This window comes from Uloborus diversus, chromosome 2, assembly GCF_026930045.1.
Source record: "Uloborus diversus isolate 005 chromosome 2, Udiv.v.3.1, whole genome shotgun sequence".
Classification (NCBI taxonomy): domain Eukaryota; kingdom Metazoa; phylum Arthropoda; class Arachnida; order Araneae; family Uloboridae; genus Uloborus; species Uloborus diversus.
Window position 1 is genome coordinate 127,657,530 of NC_072732.1, and position 20,428 is coordinate 127,677,957.

Sequence of the window (20,428 nt, forward strand, 5' to 3'; positions counted from 1 at the left end):
TAGGTATATCAAGCACAAAGATATTTATTTCATTATCAGAAATATGGTTTTTCTTTTATATTGAATTTTTACTTCCTGTTTAAATTTATTTTATTTTCCCTCCAGCGTAATTTCTGTATGCCTAAGGAGTAACTATATAACTTAATTCGGCAAGATGTGTACATTGAATATTGTTTTTTCATCAAAATAAAAAAGGGTTTTGAAAATATTTGTTAAAATTTGCACAGTTATACAGTACATGTAAGTGATTTTGCGAGAAAATGTTCGGTGATAGAAGTCAACAGATTCCGTACATCAACATTATATAAAATCATATCTTTTATTTTAGGCAACAAACAAAAAGTTTTACTTGGCAGGCTCATGTAATTAACGTGTGCACCATGCTGTGTATGAACAATTGTTTTAGTGTATATTTATTATGTTAATAAATAAAAAATACAAATGATTCTTAGCAAAAAGATTTCAGTTTTTAATTTACGAATATTTTAATGTTTAAAATTCGACAAGCTTTCAAAAATACAGCTCACATTTTTAAAAATATTTTTAATACATTTTTTGAACAGGCTTTACAAAATTGAAGAATTTAAACTTAAATATAACAATAACATAACAATTTAAAAATATTTTTCCAAACTGTAACATTATAATAAACATTTTAACTTTGTGAAAAATTTAATATTTAGTTAAACAGAAATAGGAAAAAACAGATCAGCTTAAATTCATTTTGATAAAACCATATTCATAAGAAATATTTAGGGTTCTAATATTTTAAGTTAATAATAAAAGTGTGGAATGCATTTTTTGTAAGTAAAATAGCAATGGAGCTTCATTCAACAGTAACAGATTTGGCCAAATTTCTTGGGCAATCAACCTATAAAAGGAAATATAAAAAGATTGAAATTGTTTCTCAAATTAAATTCAAAATATATGCGAAACATTCAATTGAAATAATCAAGAACTCTGAGAAAAAGCTAGCTTCCAAACAAATAAGGTTTCCAACCTTAACTAGGTTCAATGTTTTACGCAAGACAGTATTCTACTAGATGAAATAAATTTGAGCATTAGCAACTCATATAAATTTCATACAGTTAGAGAAAACACAGAAATCTTTGTCTCCTCATTAGTCTTTCTGTTATTTAAAAAAAAGTTTCTAAAGTATTTTGGATTTTTTCATTTTTTTCATAGGTAGATGGCAAGTCCCCTGATCTATCGCCACTGTTCAAAACATTTTCTGAAAAATATTATTAAATCCGTGATGAGTTTTAGAACTGTATACTACAGAAAAATTGCTTTTACTTTAAGTGTACAAGTTATTAATTGTACAAGAATGTGATCAAAATTAAAATATTTGTTGATTGTAAATTCAGACAACACTGAAAATGCTCCGATAACTGAGAAATTCAGCAATTTTTATCCTTTTAAATGTAGCCAAGTCATCTTTACCACAATGAATAAATATGTATCAATGTTTTTCCATATTCACAGAATTAAACAATTATTGAATAAAATTTGAAACAGTTATCTTCAAGTTCTCAAGAACCCAAATGTCCCAGTCGAGTGAGTGAAGGAACAAAAGCAGTCATAGCACATTAATGTGACACTTTCACTGCAAGCACCCATCTTACAGACTCATGCAATCTCCTCTCCATTGCACAGAAATAGGAGAAAATGTGAAAAGTTGTTGTTTTGCATAAAATTTTCTCTATGTTTCTGAAGAGAAATATGTCACTGCTTAGCCAAATGTAGGTGCATAAGATGGCCAGTTGTTGGATTACAATTAAAGTCACCTCACTAGTTTAAATAGATTTTATAAAACGGTGACGAGATTTCAAAAGAGATTGTTTGGGAAGAAAAAGTAAATGGTCTTTCAACAAGTGCTGGTGGATGTTGAAATGAAATAAAACAGGCTATGTGTGAGGTATTCATTATTATTTTTTTTAAGGCCCATGCATGCCATTTTGTATGACATGTAACATCATTACAATATCTACCACGGAATCAGGGTGGCACGAATCCAAGTGGTTCAATCAAAATACGGACTAATGACACAACAGGCCCAAAATCCATACAAAATAGTAAATTTTTGTGGATACATTCTTATCTGGTATAGGGTAACGGCACCAATAACAAGACAGTCATAAGTTTGGATTTAAATAATGAGAAATTTAGGCAGGTAAAACTGATGTAGCTGTGCCTCATGAGTACAATGCAACCATCTAGTGTTATCAGAGTGAATTTTTTGAGCCAGTTGGTATTTACAAGGCAGTGGTGGAAGGTTATGAACAGCAACTATCAGGTCAGCTTTTGTTTCATGTTCACTTGAATTTAACAAGGCTTTAGTTCTAAAAATGAAAAACTTTTGCACATTTTGAAGAGAAAAAGGGAATTTTCTCCATTATTCATCATATCCTCATCCTATCTATTACTGGGTATCATCAGATTTTTCGGTGTCTGTTACTGGGGGTCAGACCTTTTTTCGAAATTGAGCAAATAAAATTAGAATTAACTAATTCAGAGGATCCAGAAGAGTGAAACCTTACAAGAGATGTGACAGAAAAATAGTTTTAAAAGTTTAAATAGGTTAAAAGGCTTAGAAAATTGAGTTAACCTGAGAGTGATGTCTTAAGCATGTCTGTTATTGGTGCCATTACCCTTCCTGATGTCTGTTGCTATCATCCTATATATGGCTGTGAAAGGCTACCGCATCAGCCATAAAATGAGCACAAGATATGTAACACTTGCACAAACAAACACTCATTTTGATAGTAAAGTTTTATCATTTGGAAGTGTTGCTCAATCTTGTAACTTGCCATGGTGATTTGGCATTAGTGACTGAATAATAAACAGCAGAGTAGACAGAGGTCATCCAAACAACATAGCCGCCAACATCTAACTGTTCCAATCGGAAGACCCTTTAAAGTTAAAATTCAATACAGTCAGCTCTAGATAACTTGAAGGCTTATAACTCAAATATTCTTTTATCCCAAAGTTTTCATTGGGTACAAAAGTATTGAAAAGGTTGCAAGAGATTCCCACAACTCGAGTTACCAATAAATTGAAGAATTTAGCCGGTCTCTTGGGGCTTCTAGTTATCTAGTTGACAGCATGTAAAATAAAACTATTTTCAAATAAATGAAAAATAACTTATCTTCTCCTCCTCTTACACTTCGCTGCTGATGTTGAGAGAGAGATTGGAGATATTTACATTTCATAAAGACAATTTTGTACTTACAAATAATTAACTACAAGTAAGCTCTAAGAATATCTTTAAAAATAACTCATGTTAATAGTCTGTAATGTTTGCAAGTGGTTATCAGTCTAGCATTGATGATGCTGGCATATGTCATTTTGACAAACATTAACAGAGTGCAAAAGTAGAAAGAAATGGTGAGTGGGAGTGTAGAATATCTTGGGAGGCAGAGAGGATGGACAGTCTTGTGAGTTTAGCCTAATCAAAAATTTGTGTAAGACTCCCATTATCGGAGGTGTAAATTAAAAACACAAGTAAGTGTAAAGCAGGAGAATTTTTTCTAGCAAAACTGACTCGGTCACTCATTTACAGGCATATGGAGTGTAGGTGAAAAAATCGGGTTTCAAATAGTCAGGTTTCGGTGACTGAGGAGAGTTTGATGTCTTTGGGAAAAAAGGGAAAGAAAGAAATCAGAATGTCTGAAAGTAGATCTTGCACATGTTTAGTTAAAATAAGTATTTTCTATATTCAGCAATATATAAACACAAAAATAAATAAAGAAAAAATAAACAATAAATAAATGCATCAGCAATAATATCCGCCTGCGAGTAATTGGGAGTTCATTGTTATCATTTGCTCTAACCTCGTTAATGGATCGTCAGCAAAGTATCGTATCAGTTATAGTCAAAAATGGTTTTCTGTTATGATTGCAGACTGAACTAGCTATCATAGCTTATTAGCTACAAAAGCTGCTAAATATTTTATTTAATTTTTCTATATTATTCTATTTTTACTATATTTTACTATGTTAATATAGTATAATGTTACTAAGCTTATTAACTGTGCCTTAATATATTTATTTGTGCTTAAAAGGCAATCATTGAGCCTTTAAATACAAATTATCAATGCTAAAATGTAAAATAAGTTTAGTTTGTTTTGAGTTTTAAAAAAAAACATCTGATTATTCGGACAACATTGCTTATTAGCCTTTCAATAAACACTTCTTTTTAATCAACATTTATTTTTTTATCACAAAATATACCATTAACTAATTACTTGTCTCGAAACAATGTTCATGACAAAAGCATCATCGTTAAACATAGTCGTGTCAATATCGGAACAACTTACCCCACCCGCAGAACAACTAGCCCCAAGAAGGAGCAAGTGGTTCCTTCCCGATTTTTGGTACGATAAAATTAATTATAAAAAAATCTTTCGAAATACTGCACAAAAAGCAGCTGTTACATCATAGAAGCACATATTACTATATTTTAATCTAAAAATAATAATTCTAGAACTACATTTTCATAACAAATTTTGAGCTTGCTTGAAAAATGGAACTTCTAGCCCTCAATCTCCCCTATTTAAAACCCACTTCTTCTCTATTGCCATTAAAAATATGGTAAAATATTAAAAATTTCTAATCCAAACGACATATTCACTTATGTAATAAGACATAATTATGTAAGTTCCACAATAACTTTTATTCTCTTAGACCATTTTTAAAGAAATTTCAATGTCATCTTTTCTTTTCAGCCATGCTTTTTAACATCCAGCACCTAATGGCAGGGCCTGACTAAGATATTGTGGGACGCTAGGTCAAATACTTTTTTGTGGCCCCCTGCAGGGCTGGATTTAGGGGAGGGTAGACGGGCCCCCACAATAATTTTTTTACAAAATATCCTAACTTTCACGGGTCAAAAATATCAGATATATACATATATATCAAAATATTCGGATATATATCAAAGTATCGGATATTTTTTCGAAAATATGATGATCTTTTTGAACCCTGATTAGGGGCCTCCACTCCTTCCTTGCTCCGGGGCCTCCACACTTCCAAATCCGGCCCTGGCCCCCTGTATTCAAACTTTGCAATTTTAGCCATAGACAAAAATAGTTTTAGCCATTTGAGAGCCCCTAAGTAGAAGGGGCCCTAAGGCATAGCCTAGTTGTTATATTCAGTAATCAGGCCCTGCCTAATGGAAGATACAGTGAAACCTCTATGAACGATCACCTCTATACAGCGACCACCTCTATTAACGACCAATTTTCCATGGCACCGATTTTCCCCCGTATATACCTAATGTTAAAATACCTCTGGGAAAGACCATCGAAACCTCTCACAACGACCGGCATATCGAAAACTTCAGCTGTAACAAATGCTAGGAATTTTTCGTTAGAAACCAAAAAAGAGAGACAACAAAAAGCAATAGAACATTTAGTTGACACACATATCAGTCTTCTCTTGTTAACAGAAGTGGAAAGAAACCAGAATAAGGGATTAAAATCTATTCTCCCTGTGGTTTCAAACACGTTCCTTTCTTGTCTTCTCTTGTTCTAAACCTCAAAAATGTCACAAAAAGGAGGGCGTAATTTTTCGAACCCTTGGGAAGTTAAAAGGTTGCACAGGTATATCACCAGTCAAGTCAGGTGTGCGTCCCCAATCATTCAGGAAGGGTGATAAGAATAGAAGTTCTCTAAAGGATTGCTTCTTGGAATTTCTTGGTTACTACCGGAGAGGGGTGTTGGAACGGTCCAATCCTAGGTCATTAGAGTGAACAAAATCTACAGCTCATTCGAATAGCTAAAGTATTTTTTTCAGTGTTGCATTGGATCTGCATTTGATCAACATCACAGTAAAAATGTCAAAAAAGCGAGTTGATCTCACGCTCGAGAAATGTATTGATGTTATACATTTAATGAAGGTGATGAAAACGTGGGGTTGACGGATGCTGTACGATCAAGGCTGTCAGCTCAACAAACTAACAGAGATAGATAATCTTATGTTGCACTCAGATTGCACTAATAATTAGGACATTAATAATTTATTTTTACAGCTAAAAGCTAAGTTAGAATCTAAAGTTGTTTCAGACGAAACTAAAAGCCTGAAGCAGGTAAATCTCTTTACATATTTTAACGCTACTAAATAGTGTTTAAATGTAAAAATCATATAAAAATTATGTTTTACATTAAAAATTTCAAAAAAAAAAAGAAGTTTCTTTGTTTAAACGTTCTTATTCTATTGCTTTTGATTATCCTGCAGGAAGAATATGAATAATTTCCATAGGTGCTATATTACCTTTGCATGTTAAAAAATAACCTAACGACCTCTAAGAGCGACCAACCTCCATTAACGACCACTTTTTTCAAGAACGGAGAGTGGTCGCTCCTGAGAGGTTTCACTGTATTCAATACACGATTTCAGCAAAACTGTGCACATTATAGTCCAATAATTAACTGTTTCATTATTGCATAGAAACTCAAAGCAAACAACATATTTAAGTGTTTAGATAAATGTTCCACTGGCTGAATTGCATCTTGCAACTTTTGATGTAAAATTTTTTTTAAAAAAACTAACTTTGAATTGTGACAAAAAATATACAATTCAGTAAAGGCATTAATTGAAAACTAAACATTAACTTTACAATAGCCCTTCGTTTCCCTCTTTGTTATGCGTACTAATATGCAATTTTTTTCTGTTTTTTTAAACTGATAAAAGTTTGTAACAAATGCATGATGATTTTTTTAAGAGCACTAGCTATAATGCAAGAAACATAAATATCAACGCAGTTTTAATATCAATCAATTGCACTAAAATTGCTGATTTTATTTTACTTTATTTTTATTTATTTTACTTTATTTATTTATTTATTTGTGGCAGTTCAAAGTTGTTTTGACTATACACAATTTAGAGTAATGAAATAAAGCAACAGCTAACATTATGAATCTAATTCAATGTAAGTGTTGATAAGAAGTTATTATTCATCACAAATTCAACCTGAATGGTTGATGCATCTTTTAATGAAAGGTTAAAATGAATCAATGCAAAATTAACAGAATTTCAGCCTCTACCCTTACAGACATTATTTAATAGATTATTAAAAAATAATATACATAAATTAATTATTTGTTGAATGCAGTGGTGTACCAATGGGGTCTAGCGCACATGGTGAACTTTAGTATTAGCACCCCCTATTTCTTTTCCCATTGAGAGTTGGAATGCTGCCCATTCCCAAAAAAAAAAGAAGGAGCATCCGGGCAGACGCAAATCCAGAATGGGTGTCGTACCCCTCCCCCCCCCCCCCCTTAAATGTGCAAATACTGCCAAAAACAGCATTTTGGGGACTTATATTTTGAAATATTTGTACCAGACCCCTTATTTGCACCCAAAAATGACACTATGGCCCTTCTGGAACTGACCCCCTCCAAAACCAGAATCTGCACTTATCATTGCCTTATTAAGCCATCCCTATCCCATCTCAGATAGGCCACTGCTCCATTGCTGTATTAAACCATGGCCCCACTAAATAGGCTTACGGGCCTTGACAATTTTTGACTTTTCTGTGTTAAACCGATGCAGCTCATGCATCCATCAATCATTGTCAACGTTTCAAAGCAGCTCATGCATCCACCAATCAATGTCAACATTTCAATGCAGCTCATGCATCCACCAATCATAATCAATGTTTCAAAGTTTATTTATATTTTTGATTGGACCTCACCCATTTTTACCGCAAGAGGTGCTACTGGAAACCTCTTTATAATCCAATCAATGTCAAAGTAATGGAAACAGGGGTGCTCTGTAGCACCAACTTTGTTGCCATGGGTTTCACTGATTGCCACGGCCTATAAGAATTAAGTGGGGCTATTATTAAACTGACCCAGGAAATGTTCCACACATGCAAAGCCCCTTTTTTTTCTGGAACATTTGGGATAGTTCCTCCCCCCTTCCCCCTTTCTAGCTCTATCCTTTTTAATTTTTATACAGAAAAATCATTGAAGTATTTTACTTAAAAATAAAAAAATAAAAAAAAATTGGATAATCTTGGCAAATTTCCGCCCTTCTTGCTGTTGTGCCTCTGATAAGAGCTACTCCGATTAACCTCTTAGTAAGCCACAGGTTGAAGGTAGCATAAAATTTTGTGAGAAGTTTTTGAAAGTTCTTCAGATAAACATCTTTTTTTTTTTTTTTTTTCCAATGCATAAAAGAAAAAAAAATTCTTGAGGGTAGCATAAAATTTTGTGAGAAGTTTTTGAAAGTTCTTCAGATGAACATCTTTTTTTTTTTTCCTTTTTTCCAATGCATAAAAGACAAAAAAAATGCTTGAAAGTAGCATAAAATTTTGTGAGACATTTTTGAAAATTCTTCAGTTGAACACCTTTTTTTTTTTTTTTTCAATGCATAAAAGAAAAAAATATATGCAATAAGCAGAAAATTCTCAATGTAAACAAGAAAAAGATACATTTTGCTGCTACTTTTTTCAGGGTGGCGACAGGAACTGTGAGAAAAAGTTCCCTGACTTTTCCCTGATTTCCCTGATTAAGTTCACGAAATTTCCCTGATTTACGTTACCAATGATAATGATTTTCTTTCTTTGCTCTACTTGAAATCCATTGTATGTTTGTATAAAATGCAATATTTTAAACATTTTAAGTTGTGTAAAGTTGTTGAACTAAAGATATATTTTTAAAAAATGCTACTTTTTTAATAAAATGGTTAAAAAAACATATCAAGTAAATTTTTTTGGGGAAAAACTTTACTTCCAGAAACCACTTAGCATAAGAATTTTAAGAAACTATTAAAATTACTCTTAAAAACATATGTGTATTTATGATAGAACTAAAAAGAAATTGAAATTATTTTGAACTAAGTTTTCAAACAGTATAATAATTGTTGCAAGAATAACAAGTAATAGTGAAAGAATAGAAGTAATGTAGTTATTCTTATATAATTAATTGACATATTTATGCAAAGCAGATGAAACCATTTGACATCCATTCATAGGGAGCTTTTCTCTAATCAAGAACATAGGTTTTAATGAATGAATACAGCATTTTAACAATAAAAAAATAAAGATATTTACTTAAGTACACAAGTTAACTCTATTTCAAACGATTTCAGTATGTAACGAAAAAAAATCTTAGATTGCTTTTGTAACAAACAACTTTGGAATGCATGAAAAAAAGCAATTAGTTAATTTCAAAATATATAAAAGAAGAATACAACTTGGTTATAAAATTAAAGAATCACTTAAGTCTGAAGAAAAGAAAACATTCATGATCTGCGGTAACAACAAATAGTATAACGGCAAAAAACAAAGTTTTTTTTATTGAAAGTTCAATTTTAGCAATTAAATTAAAAACACGAAAAAGTAATAACTTTTAAGCTTTTATAGTATTAATTCAAAAACCAAAGATTTCTTCTTGAAATCGTGATTACAGTACGCTAATTACTTCGAGACAATGGAATAAAGGCAAAGAAGCTAAGACATTAGTGAAGGCTTCCTCTTTGCCTGTATGGTTGTTTATTTTACATAGCATTGAAAGCGTAAAAGGAAATTTTAAGCTAGGTAAAATAAACAACCTAACAGACATGAAGCAATCTTAGGAAGTTCATCCTGTGGTTAATAAGTAAGATTCAATACTTTGACATTGAGGAAAAAGACATTGAGATGCACAAATATGCGGCAGTGTATAATCGCACCTCATTAATTTTTTTTTTTTTTTTTTTTTTTTTTTAACAGATAATTGGCTGAAAATGCATAGGGAATCAGAGTACTTAATTTTGTAAAGCAAAAAAAAAAAATTTTTTCTTCATAAAATCAATTTTCCCTGATTTTTTGTAATTTTTTCAAAATTCCCAGATATTTCCCTGACTTTTCCCTGATCTTCCTGATTTCCATGATCTGTCGCCACCCTGTTTTTTCAAGTTCAACTTCCTTACACCCCCTGATACCCATTTCAACTGTGACCTAAATATCAAGTTTCACAACTGTAGCACAGAGAATGTAGAAAATATCTTTAAAAATTCTGCTATTTACTCTTTCGCCCCTATTTTAAAACTGCGTTCAAAAACTACGGCTTTCCATCTTCTAAATGACATCTATTTCACGGTAAGAAACTAGTAATTAATTTCTAACATTTAAACACTTAATAAATGAAAATCAGGGTTTGTACTCAATTTCGGAAATAAAATGAAGGAGTTTTGAAGGAGTAAAAAAAGGTTTTGAAGGAGTACTAATGGGCTGTCATTAAATGATGTCACACTTTTTTCAACATATTTAACCCCCTTTGTCACTATATGTCACACTTCACCTACTCCTCCTCTTGTCACATGTCATATTTTTTGTAAACATATTGTTACAATAACTGTGTGATGTTACATATAGTTCTACTCTCTTTTCCTCTTGTCACAATTTCATGAACCCGTCTCCCCCTCAAGGCATGACATCACTTGTGATAACCTTTTTATAATATCATAACTGTGATTCACTAAACAATTGTCCTTTTAACACAATCACCTAATACAGTACATCTACTTATGTGTTTTTAAATAATTAAATAATAATTAAAAACCTGATCTTTGCTGCTGAGAGTGTGGTGGAGGGAAAAACAATAATCATAAAACTTAAAAAATAGCCAAGCACCATTTGAGCATGTTTTACTTCACTTATGAATTGTCTTAATCCATCTAATAATATATTCATTTTCAACTTTTATGACTTCTATAATCAATTTGTAAATCACATCTTTATGAAAAAGATAAATAAACAAATTACTACATTAAAATTGCCCTTATACCTTTGCCCTTGTGACGAAGTTAAGTTGTCGATCGAAAAATTTTAAGTTACTGTCATAGAGGAAGGTTGTATTTTATGTAAAAACTAGTGGCACCCGCACGGCTTCGCCCGTAATAGAAAAATTAAAGGTCTTTTGGTTCGCTTGTATATTTACAAATAATGTATGGTGAATTTTCTCGCCAATTGGCTTGTACCAATGTTACGGTTCCACGTTACGATAATTTCGTAATTTATGATAGTTTTTTTTCTTAAAATTGGAATAAAAAACGAACCACATCGAATTTTCAAAAAATCGCTTCGAGGTGCACACCCCCATGCTACAAACTAACTTTGTGCCAAATTTCATGAAAATCAGCCGAACGGTTTAGGGGCTATGCGCGTCACAGACATCCTACAGATATCCTACAGACATCCTACAGACATCCAGACATCCTCCGGACAGAGAGACTTTCTGCTTTATTATTAGTAAAGAAGAAGGAGTATTGAAGGAGTCTAAACCAAAATGAAGTAATTTGAAGGGCCCTTCGAAAAAATTTCCTAAATGAAGGAGTATTGGAGGAGTTTTGAAGGAGCGTACGAACCCTGGAAAATACTCACATTACATCCTCTTAACACTGCAATATGGTAAGAAAGAAGTTGAAGCGGAATCACAGTTAATATTCCTTGCAAGCAATCAACTGTGTGTGGAACCTCCAAGAAGCTGAAAGCATGTTTCTGTGTCTCGCTGTCTCCTTTATCACCAATTATGATGGGTTTTCCTCCTCGTGCTATGACCTGTGAAATAACTCAAAATGTAGCACACACACCTGAACGCTTTCATAAAAATCAATTCATGAATCAAGCAGCTACCTGCTGAAGTGCATTCATGCACTTTGTATAAACTGGATCTTTTGTAATAATCATTATCACTGGCATAGCATCATCAATTAAAGCTAAAGGTCCATGCTTCAATTCGCCAGCAAGAATTCCTTCTGAATGCATGTATGTAAGCTCTTTGATTTTCTGAAAAATGAACGAAATTCACATTAAACAGGCAAGTGAAAAAAAAAAAAAAAAAGATTTAGCAGAAAAAAGATAAAATGAACAACTAAAAGCCAAAAAATTGAGTACATCAATGCAACAAGCAGTTTATGAGCTTGATAAATTTACTCAATTGCTATGAACTAAGTTTGTACGAAGTGGTGACCACACTTTGACATGCACAGAAACTATTTTTTCCCTCAGCGATGTCATGTTCACTCTGAGCATGCTCTAGTCTGGATGACATCACTTTAGAGAAAGCATATTACTGACTTGGTATGACCCTGTCTAAACCTGTTTTTCTTACCTTGGCTCACAAATTGTTTAATACTTTTATGTAGATTTAACAGCGAAACATTTCATAAGAAAATTTCAGCAGAAAATTCATACACAATATTCTTATCAAAAAAGTTGCATATATTTTTTTTTATTGAATCATTTGAGGAATAAAATTTAAAAATTTATGCTACAATGAGTTACAAATGCACATGTGCAACACAGTCAAAAGTCTACATAAAAATATAAAAGTATTTTTTAAGTATTAAAGTATTTTTAAGTTATTTAAGTATTTTTTTTTCTGCTACGCAAAGAATTTAGCTATAGAAGAACAGAGAGGATAGGAATTTAATAGAATAAAAGAGAATTTGTAATCTGAAAAAAAAATTTAAATTACAAAACAATTCAATAAATACCTTCAATATTTTTCAAATAACAGTAAAATATTCCACCGTCCTTAATTTTTTCCAATAAATATTTATCAGTTTTTTTTTCTTTTGATAATGAATCTAGGTTTTCTAATGGCAATTTATTGAAGTAATTTCTTATTTCCTTTACAAAACATACTTCAAATAATAAGCGCAAAACTCATTTACTTGAAAATCAACCATCTAACTTAACTATGACTTTTATGAGCAACAAAAAAAATTAAGCAAAAAGTGTTTCTAAAAAGTGTAATTTTAAATTAAAAATGTGAAACTTAATCAAAATAAAGTAGTGAATACTTTTATTTCAACATGTATAACCAGTTTAAATCCATGAAACATCTCTAAACATTAAATGATATTTAATGTTATAAACTATTTTAGCTGTCCCGCTGCTACAATATTCATTTTAATATATTTAGCTGTTGAGAAAAAGTTAACAAAATGTCAAACAAATTTAATTCTTACCAAGGCACCTTCCAGGCATGTAGCATGATTGTAACCACGACCCATAATCAACACTGATTTTTGTTGATATAACTCTTTCGATAACTTGAGAACTTCATCATCGAGTTTTAACACTTCCTCAATTTGTTTTGGAAGACTACGTAGTCCTCTGATTATTTCACTTCTTCTTGACTGCATGGATATTCTATCTTCTGACATAACTAGTGCAAACATCACAAGGGACAAAAATTGACTCGTATAAGCCTATAGAAAAATATAACAAATATAAAACATTAAATTCATTTTTTTTTAATATTACTTGAATGAAAGAAGCTCTCTACATAAAAATATAATGAAACTTCAGTTTTAAAGGCATTTGTTTCAAATCCTAACTGAGACGCATTGCAATATCATAAGAGATCATGTATTGACTAGGTCAGGCTTCAAAAGCAAATTACTTTCTGATTATTTCTTCAGAGGCTGTCCATAAATGATGTCACATATTTTCAACATTTTTGACTTGACCCCTTGCCACAAAATGTCATATTTCATCTTATCTCTATCCTAAAATTAAAGTGCAAATCAATGACAGAATTAGAATTCAAATCAAATTTACCTTACTGGAAGCAACCCCTATTTCGGGCCCACAGTTAATGTGTATGCCACAATGACTTTCCCTGCAAATACTTGAGCCAACAGTATTGGTCACTCCTACAATCAATGCGCCACGCTGTTTGCAGTACCTTAAAGCTATTAAAGTATCTGCAGTTTCACCTAGAGGAGAAAGAATTGATTTTTAATGCAACAGTTGTGATTTCATATCATTATGCTATATGATTTTCATCCAATATAAATAAATTTGAATAGAGGAATGCGGGGCAAAGTGAGATAGTTTAGATAAATTACTTTTAAATTTTTTACCTTAATGAACAAATTGGAAGCATTCCTGGTGTGTGATATATGATGTGTACGGGACAAAGTAGATTTTAAAATATTTTCTATTTGATGATTTAAAAAATGAATGAATAAAGAAGGAAAAGAATAAATAATAAAACAAGAAACAAATAAATAAATACTTGAGAAAAATAAATGAGTGAATAAAATAGTGAAGGACTGAATAAACCAGTGAATTAATAAACAATATAATGTAACCCTACTAGCAAAATTTCTTGTATCAACCTTGACAGATCTTGATATTATACTAACGGTGTCAATATTGACATGTTTCATACTGCATAAAGGTTGCATAAAAATTAAAAAGCAATATTGCAATAACAACACGTTTGCAACATTGCATTTATCTTAAAATACCAATATTGATATTATCTTACAATATCAGCATTGCATACATGTTGACGTTGTCAAGATGGTATTGATTTCATGCTATCACCGCCGTCAAGGTAATTAGTGCACAATAGAACAGGTGGACCTTCATCGATACTTGCGCATGCGCACAGTTCTTTATACCCAGAGTCCCTTGCATTGCTGCCATGTTATCTTCCTCCTTCGACACAGTCAGTCTAGGAGCTCCATGCTGCATGTGGAGTTGCATTCTTTATTAGGCTTCGCTAAGTTGGTTGCTTGGTTATTAGTGTGGAATAGTATTGTTTTAGGAATAACTAATGAATGATTGATAACTGCAGTTGTTTATTTATATAGTACTAGACAAGCTATATCGCACATGATGTGCAATCAATGTTAGAAATGGCCAACAAAAAGGTTTTTCGTCCCTAGACTTTGAAACAAAGGACATGCAACCCAGAATTTCGTATTATCACTTCAATCTCACGAGTAAGATTAATTTTTTTTCAATGATTATTTATGTTATTCTTGAAGATAAATTCATTGGTCCAGGAGATGTTTTCAATGCTGACATCCATTCAGAAATGTATTTTATTGTATCTATTTATTTATTGCTATCTTTACTCTTGAATGTGCTATAAAAACTTCCGTAATTATTCCTAACCAGGCATTTTATGTCAAGCACAAATTTCAAAAATAAGTCAAATATTATGAAAAACAAAGAAATTTTCATTTTTTGAATTAAATTGCGAGTACTATTAATATTTTTATATGAATTTCCGATCAGATGACAGCTTTGAGAAAATATTCTTAGGCTAGAAAACTAATCAGTCTTGAAGAATAACAGAAATAATTAAAGAATGAAAGTTAATTCTCGAGTTTGAAGTGAAAATAATACAAATAAATAAACAGATAAAACAACAAACTTTCAAACGTACTGATTTCATACTGTCATGACAATGTATCCTGACTTTTTCCTGTCATATCAATACGTATGCAATATTACAAAAGCAAGGTCATCTTGCCTACAGCTTGATTTCACTGTCATGACAACATCTTGATATTATCCTGTCATATCAATATGTATGCAGGATTACAAAAGCAGCCTACTTTGATATTTTCCTGATATTATGCTGCATACACCTTGTCAGTCAATAGTGTGGCAGCCTACTGACAGCATACATACTGAGGCAGCATTAATGCAAGGTTATTTTTCTTGCATGTCAACTTTTATGCAATATGAAGGCAAGATATTTTGCTTACTGGGAAATGAATGAATTAACAATTGAATACATAAGTGGATAAAAAAAAAATGAACTATTTCACTTTGCCCAGCATGCACTTAACAAATTATACTAAACAGTTAAAATCAAAACAAGCATTATAAACTAAATAAGTATTGCAATAGAGATCAGTAGATCTCAAAAAAACATTTTAAATGTTAATTACAAAAACTTATCATTTCGCACTAACAAAAATTATTTTCAAATGTTACAATATCAGAGTCAAATTTTAAAATTGGTTTGTACAATTATAAACCTTGATCTTTAGAACAATTGATTATCTGAGTGAAATCAACTATATGTTTAAGAACATAGTTTAAACATTGCTAGGTTGGTGGTGATACAAACTTTAAAAAAATTTTAACATTCTACCTAGCCCCGATATTTCACTTTTATAAAGATTTTCTTACCTGACTGAGAAATAAAGAAGCAAACATCATCTCGAAAGATTGGAGTATTTCGATCTAGAAAATCGCTTGCTAGCTCAACCATCACAGGCAATTCTGTAAGCTCTTCAACAGCTTGTCGAGTCTAAGGATAAAGTTTTTTTGACATAATGATTGTATGATAAATGAAATAAATTATGCATGAATGTTTTCATGCATATTTATATCATTAGAAGTGTATAAAACATCTACGTCAAGCATTATTCAGAAAAATCGAAGATTTACATTACAAAAAAAAAGGTTAAAAAAGTTTTTAAACAAGGTAAACTTTTGCATGCTTTTGAAATCCTCCTTTCAGTTTACATTGAACTTGTACATTGAACTGTTACTAGAGTGCATAACACACACAAAGATAGCAGCCACAGATCTTAGCAACTTGGGTATATTGTGAAGAAATGTGCACATGCCAAGTCAAATTACACTCTTCTCGCCCAACTTGTCTACTGAGCTTAGTGCAATCTAAAAAAGTATGAGAAAAAGAAAGTCTCATACAAGAAAGTATGAGAACATAATTGTTTAATGCATACTATATTTTAGCATAAACAGTCGCAATAGAGCCCCAATCTTGCATCTGCCAGGAACAACATGAAAGTTTTTTTTTTATCCTATGTCAATTGGGCTGACAAACAAGAGGGCTAAAATACAAAAATGTAATAAAAACAAAAAATACGTTTATTATGGTTAGATGTTTCTTTTCTTTTTTTTTAATATTTCAGCAAAATTAAGAGGTTTTATGACGTCAGAAACATAGATAAACTTACAGCAACTGCACTATGATAACTTGTTCCACATCCAATCATTATTATTCGACGACAGCGTTTTATTTCAGGTATAAAATCTTTAATACCACCAAGGACAACAATTTCAGCATCTAAATTGACTCTTCCTCTCATAGTATTAATTACAGACTGCGGCTGTTCAAATATTTCTTTCTGCATAAAAGTAGAAAAACTTCCCTTCATAATTTCTTGAATTGCCATTTTAAGTGTAATAATTTCTCTTGCAGTTGACTCATCAAGAGAGCGTTTCAGACGATGAATGGTCAGATCTTAAAAAAAAAAGAAAAAATAAGAAATAAAAAGAGATAAAATATTTGCCAAGAAAATATGTAGCTTAAGTACTTACAGCCATCTTTCACAGCTGCTACATCATCATCTTCTAGGTAGATAACACGATTTGTATGTTCTACAATAGCACTATGAGAATAATTAAATTTAAAAATGTTCACATAAATACAGCAAAAATAAATCTCATTATTTTGAATTATACCTTGCATCAGATGCAAAAAAATATTCCACTTCTTTTGTGTCACCAACCGGATGAAATTCTGTTGTTGAATCAGATCTGTGGATTCCTTGAGCTTGTACAGTACTGATAGGTAATGGACGTGACTGATGAGCTCGCAGGTCTTGAAAGAAAATAAATGAAATTAGCAAAAAAAATCTACTGAAATGCATGCAACATAATCATGATTAAATGTTATTTAATGATTATGAAATGAATAATTAAATCAATATTTTTAGTCTCTATACTTTGGAAAATAATTAAGGGTTTTTTATTATTATTGTTTTTTAATCAGACTAATTTTGAAGTGCAGTATAACTTCAACTTAACGATACCTCATTTAACAATTTCCTCAATTTATTGAAACATTTCACTTGTCTGGATTTAAATGCATTGAATGTATGTGCTCCTTGATTTAAGGATATCCTTGATTTAACGATAACTTTTCCCATTCCCTTGACAAACGTTAGATTGGGGTTATACTGTATATCCAGTCCCAGATGTTGAAATTCATTAAGTCTTTTTAATCCATTTTGATAAGAAATTGGTATATATGATTCTTGTCCTATTTACTTTTTAAATTATTGTCATCTTGTCCTTTTAACATATGATTTTACATTACTTTAAATGTGGAACCTTATTTCTAAGTTCAATATTTACTACAACGTCTCTGTTTTTTGATTATATTAAAAAATACATTTACTTTGTTTACTTGCTGACTCATAATGTGTTCCAAAACCTGTGAGACCTCCTTTTTGAGTATGCTGCTTCCACCCACAGAGAAAGAAGTAGCTTAATAGTGCTGATAATCTTATGCTTATTTGTGTTCTTTATATTGTTTGTATACCTATACCTTTTCTACTGTGAAACAGAATGAAAGAAGTTGGCTATGTATTACTTTGTAGCAAAACATTTGAAACTTTTTTTTAAAAAACTATATTACATATGAGGCAGTGAGAAACAAAGTGATATAAGTGACAAGTTAAAAATTTGGCGATAACACGTACAAATAATAGGAGAACCTCTCCTCCACTGAGCAAGAAATAGTACCAGTAGCCCTAGTAGGTGCTGCTGTACAGCATAATTTAAAGACAAAAATAAATATGAAGGCCTACCTAGGATCTGAACTTAAACAGGATTTACTCAAAACCTTAAATAGTCCACTTACATCCCTTTGCTTCTCACTGCCTCATATTATTATCAAAATAAAATTTTCTGTATAAATTTATTATGCTGATAATTAAATTATATTTAGAAAATTTTCAAGAGCAAATAACAGCTTTGGAGAAATTTTTACCAACAAATGGAGAAAATGTTTCCCAGTATCTTAGATTTAAAATCTATCACACTAACATTATGCTGTAAAAATGACCAACATATTGTGTAAGCAGTTTTTATCTTAAAAACTTTCTGTGTGCATGATACTTTAAAATATAACAAATATTTTACAGACAGTTTTATCAAAATTTTATAAAACAAATAAGAGTGCTTTAAGACTGCTTTCAAACATATTATTAAACATGCAAAACTAAGAAATGGAAAAAAAAATCAATTCAAACAAGAAAACATCAATACTAAATACAGTGGACGCTGGGTAATTGAACCAGTGATTAATTGAATCCAGCCCTTTAATGAATCAAATTGTCAAAAACAGAATAAAATGCAGCTTTAGTGAATTAGTCGCTTGATTGAATCAGTCGCTTTATGGAATCAAAACTGTTTAGAACAAACGTAATTCATACAAGCGGCGGCCACTGTAACTTAATACATATAAAACATAAAAGAGATCATGAAAAGAACAAAAGTTAGAATTACTCAGAAAAATAATATATCAAATGAAGTATTAATTCAATAAATGATGAAAATTAAAAAAGAAATACAACAGTTATATATCATACCAAGTAGGCATTTGAAAGCAAATTCCAATGAAATAAGAATTAATAAATTAGACATTAGAAACACACAGTAAACTCCTGATTATCTGCCGGCAGATTATCCATGACCTTTCATACATTCAAAAAAAAAATCATTGATGATTAACTGAATGTCGATAAATGCACACCTTTTAACTTAACAAGTGCAAAATTTATTTTTAGACATTCTTATTGCTTTCTTCCTCGTCCCTTCCAATGACATTAAACCTTTTAAGGTCACCAAAACCTGACTAGTTGAAACCTGATTTTTAGATTGACACTGCTTAATATTTATTAGACTTACCCTACTTGCTGATTTTTTGATCGACACTACTTAAGTGTGTAAACGAGTGATCGGACCTGTCTTGAAAAAATTACTTTCCCTTCACCTTTGCATGTTTAGTGACCCCCGGATTAATCTGTTACAGGTAATCTGCTTGCAGGATTTATTTGTGTATGTATGTAATCCATTTGTAATAAGGAGTGATTCTTTTCTAAATTTTAACCCTTAACAGGGGAGGTGCGGTCTCACAGACTGCTTGAAAGTTCATGGGATCACCCCTATTTCATTTTCACTCCGATTGAATGGTTTTTCCCGATAGCTTTTTGTTTTGTGACCTTGAACACCCTCCTTGCTTATCAGTAGCTTTAGTCAAGCGCATCTGGTTAAAATTTCATTGCATTCTTTAGCAGCAGTCTGAAATCGCACCTTCCCTTCAGTGTTACAACTTTTGGCAGTATTAGACATGGCTCTTATAACGTTAGATCCGGAGACATAGGTTCATTCATCTTATCCGTGTTGTGCGGAAGAGATGCAAAATATTCTAAATAAGGTTGAGACGTTACACAATGATGTTTTAGGGATAATGAAGGCTTAATTATTTCTCGAAATACGAAGCGAAATACTAATTGTTCAAGCGCTGTCAATATTTTCCCGTAACGTGATATGATCAATTTTATGGGACTAAAATGTTCTGTATATATTAAAGAACTAAAATGAAATCATCAATAAATAATAGATTCATTTTTATTACAAGTAGTTAGTTATTTGCTGCAGCATATGATTTTCTCGAAAAATCTTAGCAAAAAGACTCTAGCAAAATTTTCTTGGAAAAGGTGTATTTTGATTCAAAATTCAAAAATATTTTTTCTCCATGCTAATAAGAGTTCAAAGAACATCTAAGGGAAATTACAGGAATGTATCTTAATGACGCGATTTTTAAAAAATTAGTAAATAGAGCGGTCTGAGACATCACGTC

General features: G+C 31.5%; 1 protein-coding gene across 3 annotated transcripts in view; it reads right to left on the bottom strand.

Annotated features, from left to right (window-relative positions):
- Nucleotides 1–497: 497 nt before the first annotated feature.
- LOC129217328 (glutamine--fructose-6-phosphate aminotransferase [isomerizing] 2-like) overlaps nucleotides 498–20,428 on the bottom strand; it is a 38,512-nt gene continuing 18,581 nt past the window's right edge. For 2 of the 3 annotated variants that reach the window (XM_054851610.1, XM_054851609.1), the window contains 9 exons: nucleotides 17,242–17,380; nucleotides 17,098–17,168; nucleotides 16,734–17,020; nucleotides 15,937–16,057; nucleotides 13,558–13,715; nucleotides 12,963–13,205; nucleotides 11,623–11,775; nucleotides 11,371–11,547; nucleotides 499–871 (listed from right to left, as the gene is read on the bottom strand). In XM_054851610.1, coding sequence (XP_054707585.1) covers nucleotides 827–871; nucleotides 11,371–11,547; nucleotides 11,623–11,775; nucleotides 12,963–13,205; nucleotides 13,558–13,715; nucleotides 15,937–16,057; nucleotides 16,734–17,020; nucleotides 17,098–17,168; nucleotides 17,242–17,380 — 1,394 coding nt within the window. In that variant the 3' untranslated portion in view covers nucleotides 499–826. Of the gene's footprint in view, nucleotides 872–11,370; nucleotides 11,548–11,622; nucleotides 11,776–12,962; nucleotides 13,206–13,557; nucleotides 13,716–15,936; nucleotides 16,058–16,733; nucleotides 17,021–17,097; nucleotides 17,169–17,241; nucleotides 17,381–20,428 lie in introns of all 3 variants that reach the window. The other variant, XM_054851608.1, reaches the window with a different exon arrangement.